The sequence below is a fragment of the Doryrhamphus excisus genome, chromosome 9 (genome assembly GCF_030265055.1).
Source record: "Doryrhamphus excisus isolate RoL2022-K1 chromosome 9, RoL_Dexc_1.0, whole genome shotgun sequence".
Lineage (NCBI taxonomy): Eukaryota > Metazoa > Chordata > Actinopteri > Syngnathiformes > Syngnathidae > Doryrhamphus > Doryrhamphus excisus.
This window is the reverse complement of record NC_080474.1, coordinates 9,721,372-9,744,538: the sequence shown is the minus strand read 5'-3', so window position 1 is coordinate 9,744,538 and position 23,167 is coordinate 9,721,372. Positions and strand designations below refer to the sequence as shown.

At 39.7% G+C, this 23,167-nt stretch overlaps 2 protein-coding genes across 8 annotated transcripts in view; one reads left to right on the top strand and one right to left on the bottom strand.

Annotated features, from left to right (window-relative positions):
- slc4a3 (solute carrier family 4 member 3) overlaps positions 1-9,389 on the top strand; it is a 34,034-nt gene extending 24,645 nt beyond the window's left edge. For 4 of the 6 annotated variants that reach the window (XM_058081182.1, XM_058081180.1, XM_058081184.1 and 1 more), the window contains 7 exons: positions 2,020-2,199; positions 2,399-2,488; positions 2,573-2,739; positions 2,809-3,062; positions 4,411-4,580; positions 7,173-7,346; positions 7,988-9,389. In XM_058081182.1, coding sequence (XP_057937165.1) covers positions 2,020-2,199; positions 2,399-2,488; positions 2,573-2,739; positions 2,809-3,062; positions 4,411-4,580; positions 7,173-7,346; positions 7,988-8,065 — 1,113 coding nt within the window. In that variant the 3' untranslated portion in view covers positions 8,066-9,389. The remainder of the gene's footprint in view (positions 1-2,019; positions 2,200-2,398; positions 2,489-2,572; positions 2,740-2,808; positions 3,063-4,410; positions 4,581-7,172; positions 7,347-7,987) is intronic. The other 2 variants (XM_058081183.1, XM_058081181.1) reach the window with 2 other exon arrangements.
- A 7,024-nt stretch (positions 9,390-16,413) lies between these two features.
- LOC131135404 (receptor activity-modifying protein 1-like) lies at positions 16,414-22,106 on the bottom strand. Of its 2 annotated transcripts, XM_058081186.1 has the most exons (4): positions 21,569-22,103; positions 20,976-21,021; positions 19,484-19,619; positions 16,414-17,808 (listed from the first exon to the last, which is right to left on the bottom strand). In XM_058081186.1, the coding sequence occupies exons 1-4, from the start codon at positions 21,569-21,571 to the stop codon at positions 17,577-17,579; spliced, it is 417 nt and encodes a 138-aa protein (XP_057937169.1). In that variant the 5' UTR covers positions 21,572-22,103; the 3' UTR covers positions 16,414-17,576. The 2 variants fall into 2 exon arrangements, with proteins under 2 accessions (XP_057937169.1, XP_057937170.1); XM_058081187.1 differs by having other exon boundaries at positions 20,976-22,106.
- Between the last annotated feature and the right edge of the window lie 1,061 nt (positions 22,107-23,167).

Sequence of the window (23,167 nt, the reverse complement as noted above, 5' to 3'; positions counted from 1 at the left end):
AACGGCTTCTTTAAGTGTGGAGTCTCCCTGTTTATGTTCTCTCGTGGGTGTGTCCCCTAGGGGTGGTCACAATAGGGTCATTGTTGTTGCCGGGTGTGGCTGGTGATCAGCTCATGAGTGGGAGGGAGATGTTAGGACATTGTTATAAGCAGACGATAGGTCAGACCTTCTTCCCTGTTGAATGAGAGCTGAAATTTATTAGCAACAGAGTGTTTCCAATGTACTTTGCAATTTTTGTGAGCATTGCAGTTCGGCGCAGCGCCGCACACCCATGCCTCCATCCCTCTCACCGGCGCAAGTGGCAAAGAGGGAGGAGAGAAGGGATGAGAGGGTTTAACACAGCCAAGTGTAATCTTAACCAATCATAAGAACGCCTCTAATTGCCTTTAAATGCACAGGACTGGACTGCACATCAGAGGCACACCACAATGCGCATCATGCACCACGTAAGCGACCTTGTGGGACACGTCATCTGTTCTTGACAGCTACATTTAACACAGCATCAGGCTTTGACGGTATATTTGCGATATATCCTCCTTATCCTCCTTGAGAAAAAAAAAAAATATCCTAGCCAGATTTTAAGAACCATCTTTATATTAATTGTTGTTTTTAGTTGTTGTTAATTATTAGTTGTCTAATGGGTCACTATCCCACAAAGTTAGTGCTGGATGTTGGCTCATTGTGATTGGATGGTTACACTTAGGGGAGAGGATCTTTGATCTGACATCAGATGTGACGGGACAATTAATACAAAAATGCACATGCTGGTTAAAACACTTACATTAAATAGTGGTTGTTGTAATCATCACTGTGTTCATTCCACTGAAATGTGCCCGCACTCTGCACCCGTCAGTCAATTAATCACTGCGCAGGGTGCGCTTTGCCTATGCCAAGAATAGACCAGATAGGTCTGGCGAGCTATCAGCGCACCTTTGGTACACTGCTTTGTCACAAAATTGTCACTGCACCTAGCTGAAAATGTGGACACCTCCCCTGGTGCGCCACCACGTCCATCTTGGCGCAGCCCAGTCTACCAAATTACAAAATTGGCTATGCACAGTGGTGCGCTGGACGAAATTACCACTGCATGGGCTGCACCACATTCCACCAACTTGCGCCTCAAAATGAGAGCCCATTTTGTTTCTTTCACACCTCTTTCAAACCGGCAATCGTTGTCCTCAAAGGAATGTCCCCTGTTTTGGGGATGCAAATAAACGGACTGAGCCCGAAGAAACTGCCCCCCTGTGTTGTGCCATGTGTTTGTATGAGTATTGCTTGGTCTCTCCAATGTAGATGCCATTGCACTCTTGATTATATGCACTGTTTAAACAACATTGTTGAGTTTGCTTCCCGGGCTTTTGTCCTTTGAGTGAACCAGCCTTTGTCTGAGTGTGTTGGTGGGTTTGAAAATCAGTATGTTATGTTTGGAGAAACATCCTTCTGAATTTCTCTGGCAAACCAGCCATGTACGTGACCACCCCATCCCGCTTTCCGTTTCTATCCTCGGGCTCGGATGCAGTGGCTTTTCTTAACAAACAAAAGCCTAGGATACCCACATTTATAAGGAGCTTTCCTGATGTGTGTCTGTTCCATCTGTCTTGTGTTCTCGATGGTAGGGATCTTCTTTGCTCTGTCCTGGAGGGTTCTGACAACCTCGAGCTTGTGTTCTGGAGAGGTAAATGAGGAGACTCGACACTTACGAACAAGAACATAAATTAAGTATGATTGGAGAAAACACCAACAGAAATGATGGGATTTAAAAACCGCCAAAGAGGAACTCGAATGTGGGTTTGCTCCTTCCACATTCTGAGCGCCACCACGGCAAAGGCTTGGCCTCCCTGGTGTTTTAGTCTTGACTACCAGAAGGGCTTTAGCTCTAGAGCTCACTGAAAGTAATGGCAGTGTATATCAAAGACCATTTATTACTTACTTATATGTTAAAGGTATAACTGATTGGCCCATTTTTTAATAAATGATTTCCACAAAATATAGTAGACCTTGTAACCTTTATGTTCTTAGGTTTTTCAAGAGCACCCATTGATGGCGTGGTACCCTGGTGATGCTACCCCTCCAACTGATCTTCAAGAAGTCATAAACCAACCCAACACTGCCCTCCTGTCTCTTGTACTTATGATGGGCACCTTCTTTGTGGCTTTTTTCCTTCGAAAATTCAGAAACAGTCGATTTTTAGGTGGAAAGGTAATCGTTTAAATGTTTTCTGTTAGAGCAGACTTTTATTTACATCCACAAGAGGGAGATTGATTTACGAAACATTCATTATGTTCAGGCTACTAAATTATAAGATGGTTGGTTCAGTGACATGGTATAAGTGCATAACCTGCTCTGTCTCTACAGACTCTGACAGAATGATGACTTTTTTTTCTTTTTTTTACCACAGGCTAGAAGAATTATTGGGGACTTTGGTATTCCCATTTCCATTTTAGTTTCTGTGTTGATAGATTACACCATCACTGACACTTACACACAGGTGAATGTATCTCTAAGTAGCTTTTGGCTGATTATACATCGGAGTCACTCCTTACTCCCTTGTGTCCTGTTTGTTTACTTTTAGAAACTCAATGTGCCATCAGGATTTTCAGTGACCTCCCCAGAAAAAAGAGGTTGGTTCATCAGCCCCTTTGGTGACAAGCAGCCCTTTCCCACCTGGATGATGGGAGCATCAGTTGTGCCTGCCCTTCTTGTGTTCATACTCATTTTTATGGAAACTCAGATCACCTCGTAAGTACATAGCATTTATATATACTCTTATATATACTCTTATTTTCTCCCATTCCATTCCTCTCTCAGGCTGATTGTCAGCAAGAAGGAGCGTCGCCTAATGAAAGGCTCAGGCTTTCACCTTGATCTGCTGCTCATTGTTATTCTTGGAGCTTTCTGTCCACTTTTCGGCCTTCCGTGGCTCACGGCGGCCACTGTGCGCTCTGTCACTCATGTCAACGCCCTTACCGTCATGAGCAAAGCTACAGCACCTGGAGAAAAGCCCATGATCCAGGAAGTGAAAGAGCAGAGGTTGACAGGACTTCTTGTGGCTGTGCTCGTCGGTAAGAAAGATGGGAATGATTGTTGGCCAGTGTGGGGGTGGAACTGGCTGATTGAATTCTCTTTTCACATCCCAGAAGCTGTGATCCATTTAGAAAGTAATTATGATTTATGTGAAATATGAAAACTCATAGTCATATGCAGATATTGTGCAAAAATCTGACGTAACTAACAGTAAAACTATAAATGACAAACAGACATGTATAAGAAAACAAGGCACATGCAAGATACCCAAGTATGAACAAAACACTTATAGGACAATTCTAGTTTTACATGCAGAAAACAATATGAAATACATATAAATATTATATATATGTTTTACAGCTGTAAACCCCCCCCCGTAAAACCCCTCACCATACACATTATACGCTTCCATTAACATTATCTCACATTTGTCTTTGCTTTAAACACGCAAAAATGTTCAAACCTTTGTTTGAATTTTAACGATTAACCTATGCCACATGTGAATGGTTGTTTGTCTATATGTGCCCTGTCATTGGCTAGCGACCAGTTCAGGGTGTACCCCCCCTCTCACCCAAAGACAGCTGGGATAGGCTCCAGCATCCTAGTGAGGATAAGCAGTTTAAAATGGATGGATGGAACCTACTCCACATGTGCCAAATGTGTCATTTCAGGGTCACACTGCTAGCAATTGAACATTTATGTGAATTTGGTAAGGCACAGAAGAGACTGATTGACAACGTCCATTAGCCAATCAGGACACGGAACACAAAACACATTCATACACTGCAAAAAAAAATTCTGCGAAACAGTGAGTTCGCTAAATTTGAACAGTGATGCAGCAAGGGAACAATGTATATTGACGACAGCAACATTATTGGGTTTGTTATCACGTATTGTGTGATTGATTAATTAATTTATTATTGTCCCAAAGCCTAGTGCCCATGAGACATTTTTATCTGAATGACAAATCACGTTTTAATCTTGCATGATCTTATGACACAAGATCTTGGGACACACCAAGTCATTAGTTATTACTGTATTTGAATTGAAATTTTGTTAACCTGGGACATTAATGGAAAAAATCTGGATCCTCAGTTGAGCACATCACAGGATTCTACCCTTCTCGTATTTATGGCCTATGACTATGTCAACAGCAATTCACATCAATGGGACTGTTTTGTCTTTTTCCTGAGAATATTGAAAACATTTTCGGTGTGTGAGAATGTCAATATAATAACATCTGCTGCAACACTATTGCAGGCTAAGCTAGCGTTAATGAACACCATCTCCATAGTCAGAGGGCATTGAGAAGGTTTTTTTTTTGTAAACTGGGGCTACTTACTGTATGTACATAAAACCGAATTGAATTTGATGTCTGTCAATCAGGTATGTCCATAGTGATGACAGATGTGCTGCGCCTCATACCGTTGGCTGTGCTCTTTGGCATCTTCCTGTACATGGGGGTCACGTCTCTGACAGGGATCCAGTTATATGAACGCATCACATTAATGGTCACGCCAGCAAAGCACCACCCTGACCATATTTACGTCACCAAGGTAACACACACTCAACCGCATAGACTCAAAAACAGCAAGAATATCTATATGTTCTCATGCTTGTCCTCTGTCATTAGTGGCTGGGCGGACAAACAAAATGCAGAAGTGTATGAATGCATCCAAATGCGAAACTAAGTCCAACCTTAGAGGTCATGCTACTTCACTTGGTGCAGAAATGACAGTCTTTAGTGTTTGGGATGTTGTTATATGGTTATATGGATTCCAACACTGATGCAGATGCCCAGAAGCCTGAGTAATGATAGAGTCATATGTACAAGCCAGGGCTTCCCACTAAACGAAAGGGATACAAATGATCTTGCGCCTAACATTTATTGACTCTTTATTAATTTACAGAGCAGAAACGAAAATGTATTATATATAAAGATACTATACACATTTAAATTTAATTTTCCCTCGACACAGTTTGACACAAATTTATGGTCCAAACCAGGCCCAACAGGAACTACATGTCAGCATAGTAGTTTGTTGTATGAATAGTCCTACCCTATGTGTCAGGTTTATAGGCTACAATGTAATAACAAATGGCAAAGGTGAGGTTTTAGGTTAACTACCAGAAAAATGTGACAGATTGTAAGTGCTGTTTTTTGTTATACAAATAAAGCTTTTAAGCTGAAGGTCCTTTGACTAGTGGTTCTCAAATGGTTTGGCTGCGGCGATCCAAATTTTGGGAAATTTGTCAATTCAAATTTAAGACAACTGAAGACAGTTCAATTTGAGGCTTCACAGTTACTGTGTTTGCCACACAGTCAGGAGGTCAGAAAGATCTCGGAAAGATTCCATTTTTGGCATCTTTGTGTGGAGGTTGCATGTTTTCCTTGTGTATGCGTGGGTTTTCTCTGATTTCCTCCCCACTGGAGACACTAAATCGCCGATAGGTATGAATGTGAGTGTCAGTGGTTGTTTGTCTAAATGTGCCCAGTTATTGGCTGGTAACCAAGCTAGGATGTACCCCACCTCTCATCCAAAATCAATAGTGTATGCTGGAGCTGGGGCTGAGGACAAGCAACATAGAAAATGGATGGATGGACAGTTCAATTTGAATTTGACATAGTGCAAAATAACAGTGTACTAACACAAGACAATCTTAAATAGGTCCCCTATATTGCTCATTTTGTGCCCTTTGTATCGAGTTGTGGACTCCTATAGAGCAACTACACACAATAACCCACACAGAAAGCTTTCCAGAATCTGCACATATTCCGGCTGTATCCACCCACTCTGTGTGATTGGTCCCATCCCCAAGTGCTCCCGAGGACTTCCGGACTACTGCCGAAAGTAGTTTATAATTTTATAAACTACTTTCTAATTTTTATAAATTACTTTATAATTTTGTCGGAATAGGAGTTGATAATAATGAATAAACCATTTGGAGAGCTACTTGAAAAGTGTCTAGAAGCTACTGGTAGCTTAACTGATTCTGTACTCTTGCTGCTGTGCAATACAAATTTCCCCACTGAGGGACGAATAAAGGCATATCTTAGCTCATGAGATACTGGTTGGACACCCCTGACTTACCTTGCATGAAATCAAAGAGTGGTAACAGATGTCTGCGTTTACTTTGCACAGACAATCTTGACACAACACTGATAGAAAAAAATCTGGTCATTAAACGTTTTTTGCTGGACCCCTACTCAGGTAAATCCACCAATTTTGGTGGAACAGGGCTATTAGCAACTCCAGACATCCCTGAGCTTGTAATGTGCATGACTGCAGGTAAGATGCTCCCACAATTTATAATGCTACACAGATAACTACTTGCTTGAAAATAAATACACTTAGGACTGATAAATTGTTACTTACAGCTTGTGTTTCTGACTCTTCAATGTGACCAAGTAACATTGGAAAAGCAGTGGACTTCAGCAACAGTTTGGCAGATAGTCCAGCATCTTATCGTTGCTTCGTATAGCTTCACCCATGCTCACAAAGCAGTCCCATTTTTTCTTCACCTGGAATCTGTAACTCCAACCACTTCTGGACGATGCTTGGGCAGACGTACAACTTGTACCCTGGCACGGCCATATAAGGAAGTCATTGCCTGGATGGAGACAGTGACTTCTCACAAGCAGTGAGCCAGTGTTGGGAAAAAAAAACTCTCTGAAACAGAGCTTTCAGAGCAGTTTGTTCTCAATAAAGACTCCAGTTAAATTCCATTTCCGAGCCTTTACTTTGAATGCCATGGCAATTATAACTCACAGAATACAACATTTCTCTGTGAAATTCAACAAAATGCATTTCAACAAATAACTTGATGCTAATTTACATTGAAAATCCCATATAGGCGCTAACATTAACTTATATCTTATGCACATCAGTAAACACACAGGTATTAAGTATTCTCTTCACATTTGGTCTCATACTAATTACTTATTTACTTGGCATATTTGGAATTGTTTATTTCATGAAGGTGTCAGTAAAAAGTAGTTTCCCTAACATGTTGGGTATTGTTTAGGATTTGTCCGCAAGATAGAGCCAGAAACTAAAGAGACTGCTATGAATTTATAAACCTGAGATTAATGGTCATCTGTTTAATGTATGCATATTCATATTCATATGCTGTGTTTGTGTTTGTAGGTGAAAACATGGCGTATGAACATGTTCACGATCATACAGCTGGCGTGCATTGTGGCACTCTGGGTAGTCAAGTCCACTGCGGCCTCCCTGGCATTCCCCTTTGTCCTCATCATGACGGTGCCACTGCGGCGCGTCATCCTCTCCAGAATTTTTGAGGAACGTGAGCTCCAGGCGGTAGGTTGAGTCAAGTGGCAGGGGCTTTCCAGTAATGTGGGAACCAGCACCACAATCATCTGATCCCCACTTGAACGTTTGCAGCTTTAACACTGGGTGGATGTTAGCCTGTTTACATTTGTCTTTCATACTCACATCTCAAAAACAAATGCAAATATTGAGCTTGAAATTCTGTCAAATGTCAATTTTTTCATGTTTTACTGGAACATTTTTGAAGCCCTTAATGGGTGTGACATGTTTTCTTGGTTAAACACTCAACCTGCCAAGACAATCGATCTTCTTTTTTTTTTCTTCAGGAAAGATCTTTTGTTTTATCTCAAAGCACGATTTCAAAGCATATCCAGTAGAAGATATTTGTGGCTGCAGTCAAAGGTTGCACCAGTCAGCACTTGGCCAGGCACATTTATAACAGATTTTATAACAGATTTTTAAGCTTTCGAATACCATTGCATTGTCAAAGCAAGGATAGTAGTTTGATTTTGGTCTGCGTTCTGTGGGTTGTAATCCCACATTGCGGGAACTACAACTCACACATGATATCAATAATCTTATCCCAATCCGCATTTGAGTACATGTGAAACCCCACAATGGGGTCATTTTCTACCTCTATATAAACCCTGGATGACTGTTTTTCTTCACAGCTGGATTGTGATGAAGATTCTCCCAACTTCAATGAAGATGGACAGGATGAGTACAACGAGATTCACATGCTTGTATAAAGTTCAGTGAGACGAGAAGAAGAGTCTAAATACTTGGGGTGACATTTAGTCTCTGGGTCAAAAGGAAAAATATTTAGCAAAAATGTTTGTAAAATAGATTTACTGTATATCTATTTATATTATATGACATCCGTAATATATTATTTATTTCTGCTATTAAGAATAATGATCAACAAAACGTCAGAAAAATAGTCACCTGAAGTACCTGAAAGAACAATGCAAGCCTAGTATAATTTATATAAAGATGTCTTAATGTGTCTACCCCTTTAAATACACCGCAGGCTTTGGGCATACATGCAAAAGTTATGATCATCTCTTTGAGCGTACTCACACTAGGTTATTTGAACCACAACTGCCCTGTGCCCCACTGATGTGGTCCTCAAGTCACAAGTGCTAGCCATTGAGTTAAATGCCTAGACTGTCGACTCAATGTCCAGTGCAACTCTGAAGTTGTCCGGGAGCGAGGTTCTCCACAGCCACACAGACTAGTATCTGTTGATTTGATCATTTCCTGTTACTGCAACATTGCTGACTTTGTGACTTATTTTGATTTTGTCATGGAAATTGTAAAAATGTATGGATTTATGAATGGCATTCGCTCTGCTTGTCTTTGACATTTCTCTTTTGAACTGCTTACCTAGATTTGTCATGTTCTGTTATATAGCATGGTTATAGTGACTATGACTCAGGAGTGGCCAGTAGTGACCACATTATAGTTGTTCTATGACTGCATAGGGGAGGGGAAGTGTACTGAACCTTAACACTCACTAGCCGTACGTACTGGACTTTAGGTGTGTCCAAACATGGTTTGAATGACCTATTTTGAGTACATCCTGAGACTACACTATGAACTTTGGTGTATGTGAGGAAAATTATGAGAAATCAATTTCTGAAAGTCAAGAAAAACAATTTTAATCACTTCACCCCAATTAACAGGTATTGGTAATGTCCCTAAATCCAAAAAAATGGTCCAGAAAAGCAGACCAATTATGTCTACATAATTTCCTTTTGATTGTAATTGTGTGCAAACAAGAGCTTAAGCACCTTTGTACAGACTTATAACACTTTGACTTGCAGTGTGTCTCTGCCAACAAATGCTCCCTGGCAAAGAAGTCACCTCTCACTGAAGCACAGCTTTCCTTTAGTGTAAATACACAACAAAATAAGCCACTTTGACCTTGTTTTGTCAATGTAGTGTTTATCATTTAAATTTTGTGCTGATTAGTAATGTTTAAATATTAAAACAGTTTATCTACTAAAAATGTGTTGGCTGAGACATAAGATGACATTGCGTAGTTTTACCCACGTGACCCCCCCCCCCCCCCCCCCCCAAAAAAACACTCTTGACATTCGTTCTTTCATCTGTTCAGTAAGATTTCCAGTACACTTATCACATATGTCATGAATAATATAACTAAACACTTTAACTGAAAGAGTTGAGAAACTAAGCAAACACACGTGTACTGAACACGCCGGGGAGCAGTGTTGGCAGGATATATGAATGATGTATTGTATAGTATGACTGAATTATAATGTAGCATCTGTGTTCAGTCATTTGCTTTTACCCCTGGTTCTGCAAGCCTGCTATAGAATTCTAATTACCTTTAGCCATGCCACTTTCAAGAACCTAACTTTTGACACATAGACTTTAGACTATTTTGCATGAATTTAACGTTATACTGTAACAGACATTCAACAATGGCTATACTTGTGTATACTTGTGTCTGTGTGTCCAAAGCAAGCAAAGTATTGCAACCAGAAAAAAGTCAAGCATTCTTCTATTTTGTTTTTTGCTTGTTTGAAAGCACAGATCAGATAGTGGTCGTGCTTAAACTTGGCCACATGATGTGATGCACTATTCTTTGATGAAGAAATGTATTCAGTGGAACCTGTTCATGTCGATGCCCCTCCAACTGGCTGACATTGACATACTATAAGCGGATGTGAAAATCACCAAAAATAGCGAAGCCTTGCACATTTCCTTGTACAGTATTAGGAGAACCGAAGTTTTGTGCATATTTTTACTTGGATTCTTCTGTTTTATTATGATAATTCATGCTCTTATCTCACAGAGCTGTTTTGGTCATTTTGTTGTAAGTCTTGACGATAAAACCTTCGTACATGTGTAAATATTTTGTCTGGTGGCTAATAATCTAAAAAAATTGTAAATGAGTGCATTTTGTTAGTTGCTCGGGTAGAATCCAGGTTAATACTGCTAGTGTTTTATTTTGAAGCTTACTTTGCACGGCACAGGAAGCCACTGTGGATATGGTTTAATTCAGGATAACTAGACCAGTTAAGTCGCTGTTGTCGTTTCCCTCTGCTTAGCGATAATAACAATGATGAAGATAATGATGAAGTTAAAGGGGACCTATGATGCTTATTCCACTTTTCTGACCTATAAATGTAGTTAGAATGGTGTATTCTCGTGTTAAATGATGCCAAAGTTTCCGATAATGAGGTTTGCGCATTTGGAAGTGAGCCATGAAATAAGTTTGGGAAGGCTCAAAACGCTCGGTTTCAAAAATCGTGGTAAAACTGTCCCTTTGTGATGTCACACCGGGGCAGACTTCCTTATATGGTTCATAGTTAGGACGCACTTTGGGCATGTGACCAATCACAGCAGATTGGGCGTGCCCGGGAGCGGGCCGTGGGTGGAATAATGGGTGCAGATTCTGGAAAATCTAAAAGGTTTTCTGTGCGGGTTATTGCGTGTAGCTGCTCTATAGGAGACCACAACTCAATACAAAGGGTCGAAAATGAGCATAATAGGCCCCCTTTAATAATACATATGGAATCCTTAAGGAATCCTGTGGGGGGTACTCCGGGAGTGTAAAGATAAGAGCCTTTATTAGTCTCACAAGGGCAAATTCTAGGTTTACAGCAGCAAAAGTACAAGAGCACACCAGAGCAGAGTACAAAAGTACAGAAGAGCAGAGAAATTGCGAAATCAGGTTAATTCAAATCTAGAAGTTAGAAGTTACATACACATTTTAAAGCTGTACAGCCAGGGGGTTATTGCGGTCATTGTACCGTATTTTTGGAGCAGTTTTTGTTATGGAGTCAGACAGCTGCAGGAAGAAAGACCTGCAATACCTCTCCTTCAGACACTGTATCATCCTGTCTCTAATGGACCTCCTTAGTGTAGTGATTGTGTGTTGGAAAGTTTTGGACTGCCTGACCAATGCCATGCGGACCAAGTTAGCTTTGGATAGTGACAAAACCCAAGTGACTGGGCACTTTCTTAGAAATAGGATAAGAAGCTCTGCACAGTGAGAGGAGCCAGATGACATGGCTCAGGCATCTGGCCAGGATGCTTCCCAGGCGCCTCCCTGGGTAGATATTTAGGGTACCTCTGAGAGACCCAGAACACATTGGAGAGACTGACCTGGGAATCTTTCGGCATCCCTCTGGAGGAACTGGACGAAATAGCAGGGCAGAGGGTATTCTGGGTCTTTGCTTAGGCCGCTGACCCTGTGCCTCAACTGCGAATGGATGGATGTCCACAAAATGGACTGTTTTTTCATAGAAATTGCCCATTTAGGTCTCAAATATTATAGTAGCATTCAACCATGTATATCGACACTGACTTATGGGGGCACTTAATAATAAGAACATGGTAGACCAAGGCTTGATGATTTGGTCAACATGGGCGGGCTATCGTCATAAGCAGGTTCCACTGTCTCAGAAAGATTTGCTCAGTGGCCGGAGATGTTTCTGTGCATAGATGTGTCATAAAAAATGACTTATTTTCTTGGGATAATCAGGTAGTTTTATAGCTGCAGAAAAACAATCAACTGAATAAGTGCTTAAAGGTGAATAGTAAATAGTCATGGTACTTATTTTTATCAGCATATTCAAGTGTTTGCTCACCACAAGAATTAGTATCTCCGTTTACACCACCATGCCCTACATTATGAGCCATACAAGAACTCTCTCAGGGTAAACTGACCTTTGAACTGTAAATATTGCTCCCCTGCCTTTAGTTTGTCAAGACTTTTATGTACATAAAACAGTAATTGAGTGTAAAAATCCAAGGCTTGCGAGTCCATTTTTTTGCATTTAACAATGCGTAAAATAGAAGGTCAAGTGAAGATGATTAATTTGATCTTCTTTGAGCAAGGAGTCCTCAAAAAGGTTAACAACATGACTCTCATATTTGACATGTTCACAGAGTGGCTGCTTGGCCAATTTATACTGGAATAGGTTGTGCACAGTAAAAGGAACCAGACATTCGAGTTTCAGGCTGTAGTGTTTTTTTTTTTTGTTGTTGTTTTTTTTTTTACTAATGACGCACCCTTTGAGTAGCCATTAACAGGCAGCCATGTGCAACATGAAGTGCAATGTGGCGAGTGGTCAAGTTTATATTTCAGCAACTGCAAACAGCTCACCTGGTTAAACTATTTGGACTGGAATGAGGTACATAAAGCTGGGGAAAAGACACCTAACATTAGCGAGTATACAGGTGTTCTTTTTTGGAAACGAATCATAAATTAGCTGTCACTAGGCGCCTGCCATCTGTATCCAGTGGAGCTTTTTGTTTTCTCTACCAGTTGACCAGCAGCAGCAAAAGAGGCACATGGGTCTGTGGTTCTTGTTGTCTGAGAAAACAAGTCTGTTCAATACGTCTACATGCTCTTGTGATTACAAGAACTGGTGTGTCTACTTGACTCTAGCCAGAATTGTTCCGGATTTAGACTTGGAACATCATTAAATTGTAGGTATTATTTAAGACGTGTGGTGCAGCTGATCGGTTCTGTCTGGTTTTAAAAGTTTAGACATACAAGATCAAAATGAAAATGCAGTGGTGCCTCGGTTTTGTTCCAAAAGATCAGACCAAGACTGAAAAATACAAAAACCAAAGCAATTTTTCCATAGAAAAAAAGTAAATCCAATTAATCCATTCTAGACGCCTAAACTATTTACAGAAATACATATTAAAGAGAATATATATAGTTTTACATGCAAAAACAATGCCAAAATAATTACATACATAAATAACTAATTTAATGTGGCGCACAGACCATTTTGCATCAGTATGCCTACATAGACTTTCGGGGGTGCCTGGCGGGTGTCAGCTGGCGCAGTGTAGTTCAAAACTGTGAAAAAAATTGTACAGTCTGTCCCTATTGATGACACATGCTATTCGGTAGTGGTGTTCTTATATTTCTTTGGTTTCGAAAAGTGTAATTTGGAGCAAATTCATACAGTCCCTTTAACGTCACTTTTACCTTTATTGAGGACTCTTGTGACCTTTGTTTTGTTAACACAATCATCCCTTTCACAACATTACCTTCATAGATTTTCTTCTTTGCCAGGTTGATGCAGAAAACCAACTAGTTTCTGAAATATTCTCATTTCAGTTTGATTTAAATGTGCCTTACAGGATACCCTAGTATTGCGTCAATTAAGTATTGCAAGATTTGGTGTTGGTTGTGTGATCCAAGATGGCTGAATAAACAAGTAATGCTGAGAGTAGTCCATCCTCATTGTTGTTAAGGCCACAAGATTAAACATACCAAAGTGTAAAATTCAACAGTTTTTTACATGCAATAACGTATGATCACCCAGACAGTGTACGAGAACTGAGGCAAAATTTTGGTATGATGTGGAGACTGCTTTTCAAAACCGAGGTTTGACTGTAGTTTCTTTTTTCCCTCAACAATGTCTGTGTAAGTCTTTGATCACCACAGTTAGTCACAATAAACTTCCATCACTTCCGTGCAGATGACCCAGCTAAATCTGAGACTTTACTATTTCATTTCAAATGTATTGAATAGTGTAAATGTGTGGTTAATTTGAGTTGTGACATATACAGTGAAGAAAATAAGTATTTGAACACCCTGCTATTTTGCTATTTCTCCCACTTAGAAATCATGGAGGGGTCTGAAATTTTCATCGTAGGTGCATGTCCACTGTGAGAGAGATAAACTAAAAAGAAAAATCCAGAAATCACAATGCATGATTTTTTAACAATTTATTTGTGTGATACAGCTGCAAATAAGTATTTGAACACCTGTGTATCATCTAGAATTCTGACCCTGAAAGACCTGTTAGTCTGCCCATTAGAAGTCCACCTGCACTCCATGTATCATCCTGAATCAGATGCACCTGTTTGAGGTCGTTAGCTGCATAAAGACACCTGTCCACCCCATACAATCAGTAAGACTTTAACTTGTAACATGGCGAAGACCAAAGAGCTGTCCAAAGACACCAGAGACAAAATTGTACACCTCCACAAGGCTGGAAAGGGCTACGGAGCAATTACCAAGCAGCTTGGTGAAAAAAGGTCCACTGTTGGAGCTATCATTAGAAAATGGAAGAAGCTAAACATGACGGTCAATCTCAATCGGAGTGGAGCCCCATGCAAGATATCACCTCGTGGGGTCTCAATGATTCTAAGAAAGGTGAGGAATCAGCCCAGAACTACACGACAGGACTTGGTCAATGACCTGAAAAGAGCTGGGACCACCGTTTCCAAGGTTACTGTAGGTAATACACTAAGACGTCATGATGTGAAATCATGCATGGCACGAAAGGTTCCCCTGCTTAAACCAGCACATGTCAAGGCCCGTCTTAAGTTTGCATATGACCATTTGGATGATACAGAGGAGTCATGGGAGAAAGTTTTATGGTCAGATGAGACCAAAATAGAACTTTTTGGTCATAATTCCAATAAGCGTGTTTGGAGGAAGAAGAATGAAGAGTACAATCCGAAGAACACCATCCCTACTGTGAAGCATGGGGGTGGTAGCATCATGCTTTGGGGGTGTTTTTCTGCACATGGGACAGGACGAGTGCACTGCATTAAAGAGAGGATGACTGGGGCCGTGTATTGTGAGATTTTGGGGAACAACCTCCTTCCCTCTGTCAGAGCATTGAAGATGGGTCGTGGCTGGGTCTTCCAACACGACAACGACCCGAAGCACACAGCCAGGAAAACCAAGGAGTGGCTCCGTAAGAAGCATATCAAGGTTCTAGCATGGCCCAGCCAGTCTCCAGACCTGAACCCAATCGAAAATCTTTGGAGGGAGCTCAAACTCCGTGTTTCTCAGCGACAGCCCAGAAACCTGACTGATCTAGAGAAGATCTGTGTGGAGGAGTGGGCCAAGATCCCTCCTGCAGTGTGTGCAAACCTGGTGAAAAACTACAGGAAACGTTTGACCTCTGTAATAGCAAACAAAGGCTACTGTACCAAATATTAACATTCATTTTCTCAGGTGTTCAAATACTTATTTGCAGCTGTATCACACAAATAAATTGTTAAAAAATCATGCATTGTGATTTCTGGATTTTTCTTTTTAGTTTATCTCTCTCACAGTGGACATGCACCTACGATGAAAATTTCAGACCCCTCCATGATTTCTAAGTGGGAGAAATAGCAAAATAGCAGGGTGTTCAAATACTTATTTTCTTCACTGTACTGTATACTGTCTCAGTAGAGCTTACAAATCAAGATAATATTGGATAATAGTAACGTTAGGACAATATAGAGTTGACCTATATTATTATTCTTGTGTGAATAGTGTTATTGTTAAATCCTTAACATTTGGTTGGTGATAATCCTTGGAAGTAAACACACTCATTCAGTCATTTTCTATACCGCTTATCCTCACGAGGGTCGCAGGCATGCTGGAGCCTATCCCAGCTGTATTCGAGCGAGAGGCAGGGTACACCCTGTACTGGTGGCCAGCCAATCACAGGGCACATATAGACAAACAACCTTTCACACTCACATTCATACCTATGGACAATTTGGAGTCGCCAATTAACCTAACATGTTTTTGGAATGTACGGCCCAGTAAACTATTATGCTATAATTTATTTGGTTATAGAGTTTGTTTTATGCAATTTAATCAGTTGCATAACCGATTTAAGTGGTGTGACTGAATTGATCATCATGGGAAGAATTTATTCATACAACTTGGCTTTATTTGTGTAAATTAATTGTTTACTTTTAGTAATTTCATTGTTTATTCTCTCCAGCAAGTTCAGTTGTCACACAACAAAAACAAGAGACCAACAGGGGTATTCCATTGTGTTTGGATGTGCTGTTTGTCTTTGGTGTAGTAAAAATATTCAGACCACTCCCTTCCCCAACTTCTTATTCGCTGCAACAGAGGTTTTAAGACATTTTTTGTGCACCAAGAAATATGGCATTATATTCCCATTACATGGAACGATATGGAATGATAACACTGTAATTTAGCATTTGGTTTTCAATCAAATGTAAATCATTTTGTCAGAAATAAATAATTGTGTTTTAAAAACACAAATGGAGTCATTTTCTCTGTTAGGTTACACAAACATCAGTCAATGGAGCAAGGTTAATCATTCTACATGTTTATTCAACTCTTGATGTCAGGTCATACGTCATACGTACAGTATTATTATTATACCTTCAACAGTAACGTCAAACCAATGTTTTCTGTAAAGCAAACATTTTGAAGCTGCACATTCTGGATGCTCTCAAGACTGCTCATGTTTTATCACGTAAGGTTTTTCATTACAGTGACTAAAAAAAGTTGAGCCAAATTTAAAAGCATGGTTATTATGCCAATGTACAGAATGACACACCCAGCAGTGAGGCAACATTTGACATTGATTTAAAAATAAAAACCTGGTCTAAACCAGGAATAAATAGCTTGCGTGTTGCTCTGTAACAAACGTCAAACTGTCACGTGTGGCTTCTTGATATATGGTATTGACATGAGGTAATGCAAAAAACAAGAAAACACAAAAAACCCCACAGTGGAATACTGAAATGCTACGGGTCATAGAGTTTACATCTATTGTAAACTCAAAATATTTCAGATAATCTGAATATATAATACAAAAACATGCATTTCAGTGCTTTGATTTGAATCATTTAGCCAAAACAACAATTGTTGTCGTTGTGGTTTTGTTAACACTGACAAAAAATAGAAAGATGCCTGGTATTCAGTTCACGACCATGTATATTTGTGTATTTCTCTCTGCTATAAACTGTAGATCAGTGGTTCCCAAACTTGTTACAGTCACGTACCCCTTGACATTTGACCTGAAACCATGTACCCCTTACTCCTGCACACTTAAAAAACCTTATTAAACCATGTTTTGTTACTTAACTTATATTGAAGATTATTTATTATCAGTTGCATTGCATACATATCAGATTTGACACATAAAATGTGTTTGATAACGGTGAGATTCATATTACAGGACTTGAAGCAGGGGTGTCCAAAGTGTGGCCTGGGAGTCATTTGCGGCCTGTGGCTGTTTTTGTTTTGTTTTTTTTAATGGCCCATTGCACATTCTAAAAATTATAATTGAGCAATACAACTAAAAAAAAAGTACAACTTTGTGACTCATTACACTCAAGATTTAATAGAAGAATATTTTACACGATTCACAACAAACAGGCATGAATACAGGATACAGTTCGACTACTTTTGTATTTACACTTCATAATGATTGAACTTCTGACTCAAGACTCAATACTCCTTTGTCCAGTTGTCAGAAATAGACATCTCTATTCCCGTGTGGTGAGTTTGATGCACAGAAGGGGCAGGAAAAGAGTGGTAATGACACCTGGTGCAATTAGCATGATCAGAGTAGTGAGTGGAGGGTCATGGACCTGTCCACAGGATGCAAAGTACTTCTGATGGATCTCCTGGAAAAAGTCATCCACCAGCGACCCCCGACTCCGACACATAGAAGTATTTGCCCAGTGATCCACACAAAACTTCAGTGTATTGTAGGTGCTACAGAAAAAGAGGACAACATTCAATGGCTTAGAAAAGTTGGTATAAATAATACAATGTAGATGTTTTCTGCAGAAGCACAAATCCATACTTATGAACTGCGATATTTTGAAAAGAAAGCACTAATTAGAATTACATTTTGGAAGTAAAAAAACAAATTCATAAAATAACAGACAGAAGCATGACTGTCAAAACATCCAACCATGGTCATGTCAGGCTTTTTTAAACACAGTTTTTATTTGTTATGTCCTTTGGGTGGAGACAGAACATGATATTTAGTGAGGTAAACATCCATAAGAGGAGTCTGATCAACAAGATGGGTTCCTTTTGATGACGGACACTCCACCCTAACACACAATTTTCAGTCTTTAGTGAGCTTAGCCCCAAATTATGTAATCTTCAAAATATGTAGAATTACATCAGGAGCTAAACAGCGACTCTACATTATGGCAAAGGGTAAGGTTCTCACAAGCAAGTGCTGTTTTTCTCGAATATTTGCCACGACCACTTTTTTTTTCATAAAACTATGGCTCATTTGATGATCATTTAACAACAAATGTTACCAGAAGCTTCAAAGTTTCCCAAATATAGCCACACGTGTTTCTCCCTCTATTCTCTCCAGTGTGAGATCAGGGACAATCTTAGGCCATGTAAGTACCCTAGAAGCATATAATATACGCAGTTACTCCGTACGGACTTGATGGTGGATCGGACGGTCTATGATTTGAATTCCACTGTGGTATATTGATTGAAAGTACATTGGTACCTCTGTTTTCATTATTAAGTCCTTCCAAAAGTTTAAACCAAAACCAAAACATACACAAACTGAGGCGATTTCTCCCATGAAAATCAATCAGTTCCAGACACCCAAAATATTCACCAAAAATACAATAGTTTTTCATGCATCCATTCAACATTTATAATTATTCCAGAAATATGAAATAATTATAAATTATCGTTATTATTATTGTTGATGTGGACTTCCCGTACATCCCGATGAGATTAAGTTCAATAGCGTTTTCACCATCACATGGACGGTGAGTCAGCAACGGGTAGGGCCACACAGCTAGGACACCCGAGTTCGATTCCACACTCGGGCATCTCTGTGTGGAGTTTGCATGTTCTCCACATGCATGCATGGGTTTTCCCCGGGTACTCCGGTTTCCTCCCACATCCCAAAACATGCATGTTAGGTTAATTGGCAACTCCAAATTGTCCATAGGTATGAATGTGTGTGTTAATGGTTGTTTGTCTATATCTGCCCTGTGATTGGCAGTCCAGGGTGTACCCCGCCTCTTGCCCAAAGACAGCTGGGATAGGCTCCAGCACGATAGAAAATGAATGAATAGAGGTAACTGTACAGGGCAAATTGACTAGTTTGTTATATGCAATAATGTATGAAAACAGAGAACATTTTCATGAAAACATACAAAAACTGCAGCATGCTAAAACCGAGGTTTGACTGTAGTCGTTAGAAGGATGCTAGTCATCTTCTTGAGAACTTTTCAAGATTCTCTAAACCCTCTATCCCCACTCCCCACCAAATTTTTTGCTTCGGACAGGAACACCGTATTTGTGTCCCATCACTGAGACATCTGTGTGAAAACACATATACAACAGAGTAACCATTCCCTGATTAAAATTAGTATAATAAGTTAAAAAGAAAATACTTCACCGTTTTACAGCTGGCCATGGGCATCCTTCATGATAGCCGCTTGTCTCCATGCTCTTGTTAAAAGCGGAGCGGCAGATGTGAACATTGCTTTCAAACATATGCTTGTCACATGGCTCGATAACTTTCACAGACAGCCCTGGAGAATACAAGCGTACATGTAAGTCACTATGCTTGCATGCACTAAAATCATCAGCTGTGAAGTCCCAGTTTAGAAGAACTTCTTCTAATTTGATTGTTGGTCAAACACTGCATGCCTCCAAAATGCTTGGGGGCAATTTTAACACCTAAACTAGAGGGGCGATTCCTAACGAGGACAAGAATGCACCATGGTAATAACTTTTCCTGGCAAACAATACTTATTATTATTCACCTACATTATTTTTTCTGTCTCTTCAGTGGTACTTTCCACAGACAGAACAGAACAGCTCAACCCGACTCTTTGTTGGTGGTACAAGCCTCTTTCAACTGGATGCAAAGGCATCAAGAGTGCTTTCTACTTATCACTTTTTTGTATTAATTACTAATGTAAATTGGGTGACATGAAATCTTACATATTAAAGACCATGGTAAAAAGAATGCCCTTCAATTTCTTTTGTAAGCGTATTTTACGGGTGATGTTATTGCCTAGAGTGCCACATTGGGTCGGGCCGGCTCTGTTCATGTCAGGTGTGTCCAAAGTGCGGCCCAGGGGCTTTTACGGCTGATGTCTGTACAGCAATCTTTATATTGTCTTTTTCACCGTTCACTCCCGCTATGCAGCCTCTCCTCCGCTGAATCGCCTGGGGGGATGTCGGTGTTGCGAAGGGGTGCTCAAAACTAACAGCTTTTCCAGGGTGTAAAAACAGAGGAAGAGGCAAGCTACAAACGTAACAAGATGAACATCCATAGCTGCACACTTGCTTAAGAGGTCGGTGTGGCACAAAAAACAATAAGAAAGTTCAAATAAAGTTCTATTAAACAGCAACTAACTAGCTTGCCCCCAGGTGGCGCCATTTTGAGACATGACTCCAAATCCTGTCTATATCGATATGAACGATAATGCCTGCTTTTGATATTGTGCTTAAAATAAAAAAATATATTTCTGAAATATTGATATATCACCCAGCTTTGTTTGTTTCATTGGAGTGTCATCACTGTTTGTTGCCATGTAACCGTGACAACTGAAGTAATTATGCCCGCAAACCGCCGCTGCGATCGGTCCGCGAGCATGATTATATGTTATTATTATATTTCTCATTATCTTTAATTGGTCACAGGTCCATAAACGGCCATCACTGCGTCTAAATCCAGACGGAGGTGATGGCTGGTTCAAACAAATGAAAATGCAGCCCCCGCATCCTTTCATTTTACAGTATGCGGCCCTCCGTGTAAAAAATTTTGGATACCCCTGGTTTATGGTAATTGCCAAATTCATAATATCACCATATTACCACCACATTGATTATTGATTTATATTTGTGCTGTTCTCATGCAGTATATCACATTGTCTTACCTGTGCAGAAGAAAACAAATGCTAGCAGTATGTAAGTAAACACCATCTGTTGAAATAAACAAACATGGTCAAAAATAATGAATGGGCATCATCACGGTCAAGACCAAACTTTAAACACTAAAATTGTTTTGACGTTTGAATCATTGGCACTATATTCACCACTTTCAAAAGTGTGTCTCCAGAGACAGATATAGTAAAACAGAAAACAATCTGTGTGACACTGAATTCATGGCCATCTGCTTCCTGTGGATTAATTAATATATTTTGTCAAAAGCAGACAGTGAAAACATACTGTGAAAGGAAACATGTTCTTTTTTTTTTAAAGTGTGCACACATCTGTCATTAAATTTGTGAGCGCATGGACCTTCCCCAGTGACTGTGAGGCGAGGCCACAGTAGTACTGAGGCTGGATACTGTAAAAAAAAAAAAGGTAGCACATAGAAAAAGGACAGAATATTGCTTGGAAGGAGTAAAAGCCTACTTGCATGCATTTCCTTCTTTCATTTAACAAATCTTAGGTGTTAAGCACAACATACATACATTTTTTTTCACATTGAATCATTTCAAGCAAAAGGAATAACATACATACATACCATCTATGTTGTTGGTTAACGGTTGTAATTCCCCTTATCGATGAAAAGTACAATGACCCGATGCATCCAGCAGCAAAGTTACAGTAACAGATGGACAGCCAGTCACAGCCTCTGTTTTTTCGGATTTTGTATCGTTCCAGTCTAATCTAAGTTCATTGCGCAACAGCAATGGACAGCCTGCTTCCTTTCCCAGACCTCTCCTGCCTGTTCCCATGCTACCCAAAGCCATGTTCCATATGCAGCCCCCCAGAGACACTTGAACTGCGAGGACTCTGTGTCAATAAGCCAACGTGATCCCAGTGTTTTTGCTTTTTCAGGGGTATTCAACTTATGTGTTTGAATAAAATGAGATCAGTCTAAAGTCGCATATATTTGCTTCTGTTTTGCAGGTAGGTTCAGAGGTACTTGAGTATTTATGATTTTGCCTCTACACACCATCACAATGGATTTGAATTAAAACAACATAAGATTGAGATGCACAAACCTAAATATGCCCCACACACATATTAAACACCCTTAAAATAAAAACAAATGTATAGGTACAACTAATGAATAATTATGGTGATAAACAGAACAGATAGAATTGGATAGGATGCACTGCAGGTCACTGGCTGTTTCTTCAAGCCGGCTAATCCATACTGCCTGCCTGTTGTAATTCCACTAATGACGTAATATCATAGGTTAACTTGTGCTCGCTTTGCTTCAGTAATCTCTTGTTTGTTACGATTGTTTCCAGACCCAACCATGATAAGTTCATTTCTGCAAGTAGAATTCCCTACCCTTTTGACATGACACCCCATAGTATTCTTTACACTCACATTATACAGTATAGTAGGCATAATAACAGAAAAACAAGCCATTTAATGCATTAAAAAGACTCTAGTTAAGGATTATTGTGTCAATTGTAGGATAAGTAACACCTTCAATAAAAGCCTGTTGTTCTAGCAATCATGTCTGGTGCTTGTGTGTCTTACAGGAACATTACAGGAACATTAATGACACCTAGTGACCAGTGTAGAATACTGCATATGATATACAGTATATATAGAATACCTATTATTGATGCCTTATATTTGTGATTTTTGGCAAAAATCATGTAAATGTTTCTCAGATATACATAATTGTTTACAAATAATAAGTTGTATTCAACCATGAAACATCATGATTTAATGTAATGTATAGCACTTTTCTAACTTCAAGGTACTGAACGCATTTTGGCACTGCTACTACATTTACCTATTGATAACGTAGCATCAGCAGCAAGTAGGGAATCGGTATCTTACCCAAGGATACTACTTCAACATGTTCATGAGATGAACCCTGTTGGTTAGGTTAGGAGACGACCATACTACAACGTGAGCCATGCCGATGTGATGATTGTACCAACTATTGTAACTATTGTACATTGCCTTTCAATATTAAGGTGTACTATTTTAGTTTGTATTATCAAGTGTTATCCATCTGCCTTGTTTATGTTTCATTGACACCAGAAGTGATTAAACATCAATCAATTTCTTCCTGCTGGTCCTGTGGAAAGCATAGTTACATCCAGAAATATTATGCACATTTCAGAATTAGTCAGGGTCAGGATAGACGGGT